Genomic DNA, 11660 nt, shown 5'->3' with positions numbered 1-11660 from the left:
TTTTTTAATTTACCTTAAGTATTTGATTGAAAACCATAAATAATAATATTTTCGATCACTACCTTTGTTTTTTATATGCTAATTGATTGGATTACCATGTTTCGATTATAATTTCTTTCTGACTAAATTAATAACTCTAAAATCTATTTGCCAAAACAAAAAAAAACAAAAAATTTTTGCATAATTGGTAAAGAGAATAAGTGATAATACCAGTAATTAAAATAAAGAAAGCTTTGAAAAAAGATATTTATTTCTATTCAATTGGCTTTATTAGATATAACTTAAAGTCATCTTATCTAAACTTGTTTTTTCGTTTTGAAGATGATATCTTCAGGTGTTTATAAACATAAAAACAGTCTTTCTCCTTAAGAAAACCCCATTTCATTATAAAATTCACCAGTTAAAATGCAAAATAAACATAGTAATCATGTAAGAGATAGCAAATCTGTAAACACAAGTATCGAAGCTAAAAAGAAAGGTAATTATTTTTACATAATATGTACATTTATAAGCTGATTTTATGTAAATTGCTCAAATATGTTATAATATTGTTTTATTATAATGAAAGAACTCATTTTATTTTTTTAACAATTAGAAGTATCACAAAACATTAAGAAGTAATCAAAGCAAGCTCTAAATAAAATATTGGTAAAACTTATATTAAATATTTAGTATATCAAAATTAATAAATCTATATGTTATTGATATTAAAATGCTTTTTGAAATATATAATTAATACTCACTCTTCTTTGAAAGAAGGATAATTTTGCAAGCTTGCAAAATTAAAAAATGAGTTCTTATTAAATATTAAAATATTATAATTATAAAAAATAGTACAATCCAAATAGCGATGATAAAAATTTAGGGATGTATCATAATAACCATTCTAGGAATTAGCTTGAAGATATGATTTAGCAACAATAAAATTATTATTCAAATCATTAACCATAATAGGCATAATATGGAAATTAAATTTAAAACAACTCAAGTGCTTTGATAAATAGGAAATAAGAGAATATTAATACACATGCTAGTCATAATAATGATTCAAGCAATATTTATTAAACTCCGCCAAGGACTAAAATATTGAATTATAGCAATTGGGAGCCAAATATTGATAGCACTCTACCATATATTCATTAAAACATTAATCATTAATCTTAGAAACATTAATAATTGCTTTAGCTGTAGACAACTTAAAAAAAGCAATAGAATTCATAAAATCGCACTAATTCCTAAAAAACAAAGAAAAAAGAAGATATACTTGCACCTTACATTTATGGAAACAACCCTTTTAAAAATCCCTAATAGGGTGCTACTTTGAGTGGAGGATTTAGATATCAACCACCTCCATTTGTAAGTACTATTAAAAAGTAAGTAAAAAAAAGCAAAAATAGCTAAAACTAATATAACGCTAATCCTTCTCTTTCTGAAAATGAAGCTGACGATGATGTAAATGTTACTTATCATCACCCTAGCCGTAATAGAAATAATTTAGATAATCCTCTCTAGCAACCTTAAAATATATTGGATTAAATTTTTTAACCTTAAAACTAAAATGTCAATAATACTATGAAAACAACAAATTAAGAAAAAACCAATGATATTGTTAAAACAAGAGCTTCAGCTTCTTTTAACAGTGACCCTTCTCGTGACTTAACAGCATTAACTGATAGTGAAGCAAATGATTAAACTTCCTAAAGTAGATATTATAGAAAGAAGTATACTGTTAAAAGGCGTGCAAAAGAAGAAGAGTAATCTAAATAATTATAAGGCTTTTCTTCAAATAGTAGATAAGCTACTAACAATTATTACCACAATAAGTAAGAGGATATTGATAAAAAAAAAGATTAACCTAGCACTACTTTGAGAAACAATTGGAGCTAATACGAAAATAGCCAAAAATAAGATAATAATGACAAGTAATATCTAACATAATATTCGAATACCATGAATCAATAACAAATTTAGGGATAGCATAATATACTAAGCGAAGATTCCAGATAACATTCAACTAGCGTTAATGGAGGAATAAATCCCTACTTAAGAGTAAGTCATTAGTCTTATGATTCCATAGCTAATTAAATTTTAAGTACTATCCCTAAATCTTCCCATTCTACCAATGCTAAATTAATAGAGAATTTTTACAATAAAGGCGATAATTCTTATGTTGCGAAGTAAACTGAATTATCAGATACTTCTTTGCCATAAATATAATTTGTTAATACATAATCAGACTAACAGAAAATACATGGTGATAGCTTATCTTAGCAATATGATCGTTCTATATTGAATACATTCAACTTAGATAAAACAATTAAATAAAACTCGTAGATTCATACGTAAGAAAAGTGTGAAGATGATGGAAAAGCTCTTTCTTCAGTTCCCTCAAAACCGAGCTATGAGTATAATATAAATGAAATAGGTTCAGATAAAAATGGAAGAAGGGTAGGAGAATTTTTGCCCATAACAAACCAAAGAAATGATAAAAAAAGTAGAAGAAAAGAAAGATCAAATTCATATCGCATGCAGCACCTTGAATAAAAAGAAAGCTAATTGATAAATATGGCTTACAGAGAAAATGAGTTTGGAAATAAAATGCAAACAAAAAAATCTCATGTAGCAACGTTTCATGAAGGAAACCAGCTTCTACCTCATCAAAACATAATACTTAATAGCAGGATGAATGAAATAAAGAAACAAATATAAGTTAAAGACATATAAAGATTGGACATTAACATTGATTTAATTGAAAAGTAGAAAGAAAATAAGATCGTGATAAAATAATAAGTTAATGGTTAGACTAGCCATCCTTAGAGCTAACTAAGTAATCATGTTAACACACATTAATCAAGAAGAACTAAAAAAACATCTAGTGCTCTTGAAAATGGAATTTATTTATATAATAACGACTTTGAATTTGAAGAAGAAGCAAGTCAGTATTAATAACCAAAATAATAAGGTTCTGCTGAAGTTTAAAAGGTTTCTGAATATCAAAATAACTCAAATATTATTTAGAATTAAGTTGTGAAAGGCTAATAAAAAGAAAATAATCATAATGTTTCTAGTTTACTAGCTAAGGATAATAGAGAGAATGAATTAGTTAACAACAGTGATATTAGCACAAATATATCTTCTCCAAATCCCTCCATATTAAATGAAATGAATGATAGAAAGAACAATCAACATGCAAACGAACCTCATACAAGACATAAATTAGCTGAAAAAAGTCACTCAGTTATGCCTCATAGTTAAAAAATTGACAATAATTTAGCAAATGAAAGTTTTTTGATGAACAAAGATTCTCATCACACAAAACACGATTAAAAAAACACAAACAATAGCCTTTCTCCAGACTCATTTTTGAAAAATGAAAGCATGATGATAAAATAAAAATTAGCCAAGGCTTGTATAAGATTCTCGGTTTTAGGTGGAGGAGAAGTCATAGAAGCCGAAGATTTTTCTTTGAAAAGCATAGATTAAAATGGCTAATCCTTTAATAAGTATAGAATTAACATTAAAAATGTTGTTGAAATCGAAGACTATATGGAGTAAATATGCTAACATTTAGCTAACCAATCTTATGAATATATGAATTCAGCTGAGCAGTTTATTATTATGATTAATGAAGATCCTCAGTACAACATAAACCAAGTTTATGTAAATTATTTGATATAATATTTTTTAATTTCTTATGAATTTTATTAAACTAAAGAGATTTTTCAGTGATGAAAAGTTATCTAGAGTTGGCAAAGTTTTAACAGTGCTGGAGCTTATATCTGTCTATTTGATAATTAAAATAGGAAGAACTAAAAAAACTTCAATCAGATAGTACTATCCTAAAATGAAAAGTCTTTTGACATACACTCATTAAAGCTTTTTACTTTTTTGGGACCAAATATACTTGATGTTCTCATAAAACATAGAAGATAAGGTAAGAAATTATTCAAATATTAAACTTTCTATTTATACAATGAATTAATAGGATTGCTTAGAAAGACTAAGAGAACGTATAGAGGAGAAAAGACAAGTCAAGTTAGGAAATAAAAAATCATCTTACCTTTAATTAAAATAGAATTATGATATTATTTGTAATCTCATAAAGCCATTGTAAAATATTTCTTAGTGTTATTTTACATTTTTAAATATTTTTTTTTGATAAAGAATTAAAGAAATAAAAGAAATAAGTTAAGATTTAGCTAAGTTATTTAAGGTATTTGAAGATCAAACAATTGTAGAAACCTTTAATACAGTAAAGTAAATCTTTGGTGAAGATTTGGTAATTTTTGAAAAATTTATAATTAAAGAACATGTTCATTTTAATTTAACAAAAATACAAATTAGATTTAAAATGAGAGCAGTCTTAAGGAATAAGAAAATGATTAAAAGTAAAACAATACAGGAAAACCAATTAATCAAACTAATAAGAGAGTTAGAAACGTTAAGCCTTTCTTACCATAATTAGACACAAGCTAAAAAACATTAACTCTTGTATTAGATTTAGATGAAACTCTCATTCACTTTTATGAAGTACTTACTTGCTTTTAAATAATATTTTTTATAAATTCTTATTAAATTTTGTAAAAAAGACTCGTAATGGCGGTTAATATCAAAAGAGACCTTTTTGTGATAAGTTTTTAAGAGAAATGAGTAAGCTATATGAATTGGTGATATTTACTGCTGGAACAGAAGACTATGCAAATTGGTATAAATTTGACATCTCTATTTCTAATATAATTTTTTCATATTATTTTATTCAGGGTTTTGGATTCATTGGATAAAAACAAGTTCATTTCATATAGATTATATAGGTAGCATACAAACTTTACAAACTGTGTTTATGTGAAAGATCTAAGTAAAATAGGTAGGGATTTATCTAAAACAATAATTGTTGACAATGTGCCCGAGAATTTTAGGTTGCAAAGAGAAAATGGAATTGGAATTAAAAGCTGGTATAACGATAGAAATGACACTGCTCTAAACGATATAATACCTGTACTCACAGAATTAGCCTAATAAAATCCAGAAGATGTTAGAATAGCTTTAAAAAAGCTCCGCTAGAAGTATCCACCTCATAAGGTGAGAGGAAATTTTGATCTTCCATATTGAAAGATTTAATTTCCATTAATAAATATAAAAATAAATATCAACTTTAAGTAATAATTTTGAGAGTTAAAAAAATTTTCCTTAATACTATGTAGATTTTTTAATAAAATATGAAGATTATAAAATATTAAACAAATGGACTTAGTTAGAGAAAAAGATATAGAACTTACTAATTTATTCACAGATTATAAAATAATTTCTGATCAAATAATTTATTTTTTCCACTCTATTAAATAAACAACAAAAGCATTATTTAAATAAAAAATAATTCAAGATAATTGAATGCTTTATTTACTAATAAACATATATAAATTTATTTATAAAAAATATAGTTAAGCGAATATTTAAACTATTTGTATATCTATTTATCAATCAATCAATATTTCTTTATTTTTGTACATAAAATTTTAATGAGATTTATAAATTCAATTTTCTAAGAAAAAAATAAACATTTTTTCACTCTTTTAAATATTTTTTGAGACATTAACTGTAATAGAATTTCACAATTGTTTGGGATTCATACATACCCTATTAGTTTGATATATTAAAAATAAAAATTTGAATATAACTATGTTTCGAGCACATTCTTTTTATATTCTTTTCATATTTCTATTTAGACTGTCTATAATTCATTTTAGATAAAAATTGTTTAATTTTCAAAAGCAAAAAATTTTGGTAAGGGATTATTTTTCCCGTACATTATTTTTCTATTAGGCTCTTTGTCACATATATATATATATACATTATTGAAAATAAATAAATGATGATTTTTAACTGAAGTAAGAAAATTAATCGATCATTGAATATTTTTTAGGATAATTTAATAAATTAAATTTTCTTAGTATTTTAATTTAATAAGTATTTATTTTTAATAATTAATAACAAAAATTATAAGATGTTGGATGATTTCTATCCTGTTCAAAATAAATTTATTTATTTAAATTCTTTTCGATACTATATTTCATTTAGGGTCAATATAATAAATAAAACCATAGGCTTTAAAAAAATTGATTGGATTTACTAAAAAATTAATGTAAATTTAAAGTTTGAAAATCTAACTAATTTGATTGAGATGATGGCAATGACAATAAATATTAAAATTTCTTATAGCTTTTACTTGAATAATTTGATATAATTTCGAAGGATGTTTATTAGAAACTAGCTAGTTTGGAATAAATTTTTTATTTTTAAATATTGATGTGATTTAGGCATTTTGATAATATAATTTAATTTAAGGTAAAAATAAACAAATCTAAAAAAAATTAAATTAATCAAAAATGCCTCCCAAAAAAGGACCCAAGGAACCCGAAGTTAATGTCCCTGAAGGTGACGCTTCTGCTGGTAGAGATATTTTCGATGCCCAATGCTCTGCTTGCCACGCTATTGAAGGTGACTCTACTGCCGCTCCCGTTCTCGGTGGTGTCGTCGGAAGAAAGGCCGGTTAAGAAAAGTTCGCTTACTCCAAGTCCATGAAGAACTCTGGTATCACTTGGAGCGACAAGCACCTTTTCGTTTTCCTCAAGAATCCCTCTAAGCACGTTCCCGGTACTAAGATGGCTTTTGCCGGTCTTGCTGCTGATAAGGACAGAGCTGATCTTATTGCTTACCTCAAGTCTGTTTGAACAAAATTTAGCAAGCATTAATTATTATGTTCATAAAACCAATTAAAGCATTAAGTTAAATTATTTTTGATGTAAATTTGTGTTATGCGTGTACCATAAGTAGATGTATTCTCAGGTTTATCTATTATGCACAAGAGCTCATCTTAATTTCAACTCCAATATAAATAAAATTACTCATTTCAATAAATTATTTTATTCTAAATAACAAATAATATACATATATCCCACCAGCAATATTCTACTAAGCGTTTCCAATTATGTTTTGTAAAGTGGATTCTCAAACGCTATAGTTTGCTTAGAGAGCAAATTCATATTTATTTGTTTTCCTACATGTGCTAGCATTTATCATGCATCCCTTTCCAATATTTTTATTTTACTTTGTTGCAATAAACTCTGTTGTTTTAAGGCTTAGTTTGAAAATAGAAATTTCTGAAAAGAACTAAAAACTCATATATTTATTTTTTTATTTATTTTTACCACATGCTATTTAATTTTATTTTTAAAACTTACTTATAAATTCATACATAATATAATAGTTTTTATTCGCTAAATCAACAAATCCTTTTCATTATAAAATTTTAATATTTGAAAACAATTCAGAATTCTAGTTTATTTGAAAAATTGGTAGTAACTAATATTTCAAAAGTATAAATAGTTTTTAACTTATAGAGAAAACAAAAATATCTTTTAATATTAATTTCTACAATTTTTTTATTTTATTGATCTATTAAAAAAATTATTGTGTCTAAAGATAAACAATAATACGTATTATGTTTTAACAATTTATTTTTGATGATAAAATATATTCATCTTAATTAAGTCTAATTTTATTAGCTGCACTATTACCTTAAAAAAAGAAGTCATACTAATAAGTTAATTTTTTCATTGCTAAATTTTGATAAAATTATTATTGTCAAATATAAAATTTTTCATTCCATTTAATATACAAAAAAAACTAAATATTTCTTTTATTTATAAATATTAAAATTTAAAATTATCAATACAGTTTTATATTTTTGTGTATTCACTTTAACAATGTTCTTATAATAACCAAGATAAACATAATTTTAATTAAAATTCTAAGGTATTGAATTAAACTGGAAATAAAATTAAATTAATTTTATTTAAGTTTAGGCATTTTAAATAAAAATTAAATAAAGGATTTTGTTTAATATTTTAGAGCAAATTTTTAATTGAAATCTTATTTTGAAGCTATCAAATAAATGAATTATTAAGTATTTTAAAAAAATCAATTTAAGTTATGTGTTAAAGTGATATAAATTATAATAATTCTAATAAATACTAATATAATTTTAGAGCGGGTTTATTTTAGGTTATGTGCTAAAAGTGGTATATTAAAATAATCCTAATAAATACTAATATAATTATAGAGCACAGCGAGTTTTTAATTTTAATAAATAATAATACTTTGAAATAATTTAGAAGATACAAAAATAATATTAAATGGAAGACTCTGCTTTATTAGAGAAATTAAAAGGATAAAAATGGGATCGCATAACAGCAGATGAAGACAAAGGTTTGAGACTTCTTCTCCCAGAATAAGGATAAAGCTAAAAAATCCCTTACATGTATAGCCCTTAATTGGTAATAAGCTTTGCAAAAAAAATTTAAGAGGAATAGATCATAAATGGCTTTTCAGCCCTTAAAAAATTAGGATTATTATAAGATTTGTAAATAAATGTTTTTTTGGATTTATTTGCAGATACACCAGCATTCAAAGATTTACTACAAAAAGTCTCCTATTAATTAGGGTAGCTTAAGGTGTTAAAAAATTTAAAGATTCTATAGGTTTAGTCTTATAGTTAAGGATAAGAATATCTTCTAAATGATATCTATAATATAGTTCAACTTCAGAATTTGGGTATTTAAGAATCATGGAGTATTCATTAAAACAATTCTAATTTATTGTTCGACAGTACTTATGCTAACTAATTTTAAATGATATTTAAATGCAGCTTTTTAAAGAGATTGAGCATAGATTTAACTAAAAATATCGAATGTAATGAATAATTCAAAGAAGAATTGAGAAAACTTCAAAATTTAGTTTAATTAGAGGAGTTCCATATTAATTCAGGCATCAAAAATGAATCTTTTTATGATTTGTTAGGATATCATTTATCTAAGCTTCCTAATCTCAAGCATTTAGGTATTGGAATCGAAAATAATGATATAGCTGAGGTTGGTCAATTTAGTAATAATATTATGAGACTTTCTTAAAATATTTGTAAATCACTTAGCATAGAATCAGTAACAATAAATACAGTTAGAATAGGAGAATAAGAAGTAGAATATAACTAAGCAATTGATTTTATTTCCTAAATAAAGCAATTAACTAAACTTAGAATAGTGGCTTTAAATCATAGCAACATATTAGATAAACTAAATTAATTTACTTCATTGCAGAGTCTTAATTTGGTTTTAGATAAAACTTTAAACACGTAATAGCTTGAAGCCTTAAAAAGTCTTACTTTATTAAAAAGATTAGATTTTTTTTCTGTTTAAATTATGGATCATTAAAAATTAAGAGAACTGTTGGCAACAATTAAGTGCCTTAAAAACCTAACTTATATTTCTATTCCAGATTACCATTGGCTTATTTAGAAAATTAAAAAAGCATTACCTAACTTGGTAGAGTTTGAGATTATTGATTCAGAAACTGCATATTAATGAATTACTTTATATATTGTAAATGTTTTTTAATTTGTGTAAAAAGAAAGATTAAAATTTTAAAATATGCTTCGAGACAAATCAATTCAAATTAAAATAATAATTTTTTCTTTTCTCAAATTTCATAAATTGAACATTTTTCATTATTTTAATCAGTTTTAATAATAATAAAAATAAATATATTATTTAAAAACTAATTAGAAATATAAAATATAAATTATAGTTTCAAATTAATTTAGCAATTTAAGCTGCTTTTTGTTAAAATAGTTTATTATTAGGATCTTTTAATTGTTATTAATGCAAGGCGTAAACAGTTTTAGCATCATGGTCATCATTAGACAAAGCAACCTTTTTAAATATTTCTTCATATGAAGGGAGATTTTCTTAAATTTGTATATTATTAATTTATTTGTTAATATTTGAGTAATCAAATAATTTAAAAGTAGTTATAAATGCACTCATTAAGCCTATAAAATAAGATTAAAAGGCTTATTTTTCATCATTCATCAAATTAAGGACTTTCTAAAAAGATAAAAAGCTGTTGAATCCATGCATTATAGTAAAGTTACTTGTTTGCCAATATATCTTAATTAAAAAATCTACCAATTCCTTTTGAGTTTTTTCTCCCTCATATAAAATAGGATGAGATAAGATATCCCTAAATACTTAGTCTGAATCTATAATTTTCATTCTATCAACAATTATTCCTGATAGATTAACTTATTCAAAATGCTCTCTTTTATCTAGAATTTTTTCTATTATTTATGAAACTGACAGGGCAGGTTTTTGTTCATCAACACTCATTAATTCAAAATTGCAAATAGCTATATAAGCAAGGATTTAAGGATATGCATCAGTTAGATTCATTTCTAAAAAGAAACCTAACTTAATAATACCTAATATCAAAATAAATAGATAAAATTTAATTTGCTAATTAAAAAAAATTACAATGAAAGGCTTCACTATAGAGAAAAGAAGGCATTTGGTTTAAATAATATTTAAGAAACTGTTAACTGTTTTCGAATCTGTTTTATTCTTACTCAAAGAAATCTAAAAAATTGTAAAATTATTCTTCTTTGCCAAGATAATTTTTATAATTTTGTTAATCGATCACATTTTAAGGAAAATGAGCTACTTCTCTTGTTACTTTTTTAGTCATATAATTTAAATAACTCTCACTTGCTTCTATAATTCTTTCTTTAGATGCACCAATATAGTATAAGCTGTACATCATCATGGGATGATGAATTGATAGTCCACATAGATTTTATTGATTGCAATATCTTGGTAATAGATTCAGCTAATCTTTTATCAATTTTACAGTAGTTTCGTAAACTTCTTAAGACATTTTTAGATTTTTTATTTATTTGGTTTATTAAATTTTTTGATATTAATTTATTATATAAAATTATGTTAATACTACTTTTTAATTTAGTCAATATTTTCGATAATTAATCTAATTTATCATTTTTAGCATAATGCATTTAATTTTTACGTCACTAATCTTGTATGATTATCAGAAAATAAAATCAGATTTTGTTAGCATCGAAAATTTTTAGAAGAAAGATAGAAAAATGATCGAAGAAATAGAAAAAGTACAAAAATAAATTTAATATTTGTCAAAATTTATTGAGAAGTATTTATTATATAATATTAGGATCTACAAAATGGTAAAATTTATTAATCTAAATTAAGCTATTTAAATTAATAATTAAATAAGTTTTGATCATTTATGAAATTTCTAAACTAAAATCTAATTTAAATTTATTGCTTTTAATTTAAGAAATAATGTAAAAAAATAAGAGAGCTGTATCAATTTTCATTTCAAAATTTTAAAGTAACTAATTAATAACAACCACAACTCCTTTATTCTTATAAATTCATACATTCTTGAGTGAGGAATTCATAAAAAAAATAATATAAAAAATATTTTACCTATTTAAATACAGTGAGGACTTAATTGTTAATTATCTAAGTATTTATTTTTAAACGATATTTAAAGAATAGATAATTGAATATAGTTTTTAATTTATTTACCCATTATAATTATTTTTAAATAACAATACAAGAAATTATAATTTTACTATAAATTAAATCAGTAGTTATATACAATTTACTTAATATCTGTTTTAGCTGATTTTCATATATTTAGGAAAAAATTAATTAAAACTTAGTAAATTTATTTTAATGCAGAATAATAGATAAATATAAATTTACTTCATTAATTAATAATATTTTTTTAAA

General features: G+C 23.6%; 4 protein-coding genes across 4 annotated transcripts; 3 read left to right on the top strand and 1 right to left on the bottom strand. All coding sequences in view use genetic code 6, as the record gives it.

The window, feature by feature from the left end:
• Window positions 1–321: 321 nt before the first annotated feature.
• Window positions 322–5109, top strand: TTHERM_00773590 (NLI interacting factor-like phosphatase; the record flags this gene model as incomplete). Its single annotated transcript, XM_001031612.2, has 9 exons — window positions 322–478; window positions 596–648; window positions 835–3660; window positions 3716–3934; window positions 3986–4110; window positions 4165–4279; window positions 4345–4530; window positions 4590–4705; window positions 4761–5109. The coding sequence occupies 9 exons, from the start codon at window positions 322–324 to the stop codon at window positions 5107–5109; spliced, it is 4146 nt and encodes a 1381-aa protein (XP_001031612.2).
• Window positions 5110–6383: 1274 nt separating this feature from the next.
• On the top strand, window positions 6384–6728 carry TTHERM_00773580 (cytochrome C-like protein; the record flags this gene model as incomplete). The annotated part of the gene is made up of 1 exon (XM_001031611.3): window positions 6384–6728. One exon carries the CDS (start codon window positions 6384–6386, stop codon window positions 6726–6728), a length of 345 nt encoding a protein of 114 aa, XP_001031611.1.
• A 1464-nt stretch (window positions 6729–8192) lies between these two features.
• TTHERM_00773560 (hypothetical protein) lies at window positions 8193–9419 on the top strand (the record flags this gene model as incomplete). The annotated part of the gene is made up of 1 exon (XM_001031609.2): window positions 8193–9419. One exon carries the CDS (start codon window positions 8193–8195, stop codon window positions 9417–9419), a length of 1227 nt encoding a protein of 408 aa, XP_001031609.2.
• A 222-nt stretch (window positions 9420–9641) lies between these two features.
• On the bottom strand, window positions 9642–10764 carry TTHERM_00773550 (hypothetical protein; the record flags this gene model as incomplete). The annotated part of the gene is made up of 2 exons (XM_001031608.2): window positions 9642–10312; window positions 10365–10764. 2 exons carry the CDS (start codon window positions 10762–10764, stop codon window positions 9642–9644), a joined length of 1071 nt encoding a protein of 356 aa, XP_001031608.2.
• Between the last annotated feature and the right edge of the window lie 896 nt (window positions 10765–11660).

This window comes from Tetrahymena thermophila (genome assembly GCF_000189635.1).
Source record: "Tetrahymena thermophila SB210 genomic scaffold scf_8254449, whole genome shotgun sequence".
Classification (NCBI taxonomy): Eukaryota; Ciliophora; class Oligohymenophorea; order Hymenostomatida; family Tetrahymenidae; genus Tetrahymena; species Tetrahymena thermophila.
The sequence above is the reverse complement of the archived record's forward strand: the minus strand, read 5'-3'. Positions and strand labels throughout refer to the sequence as shown.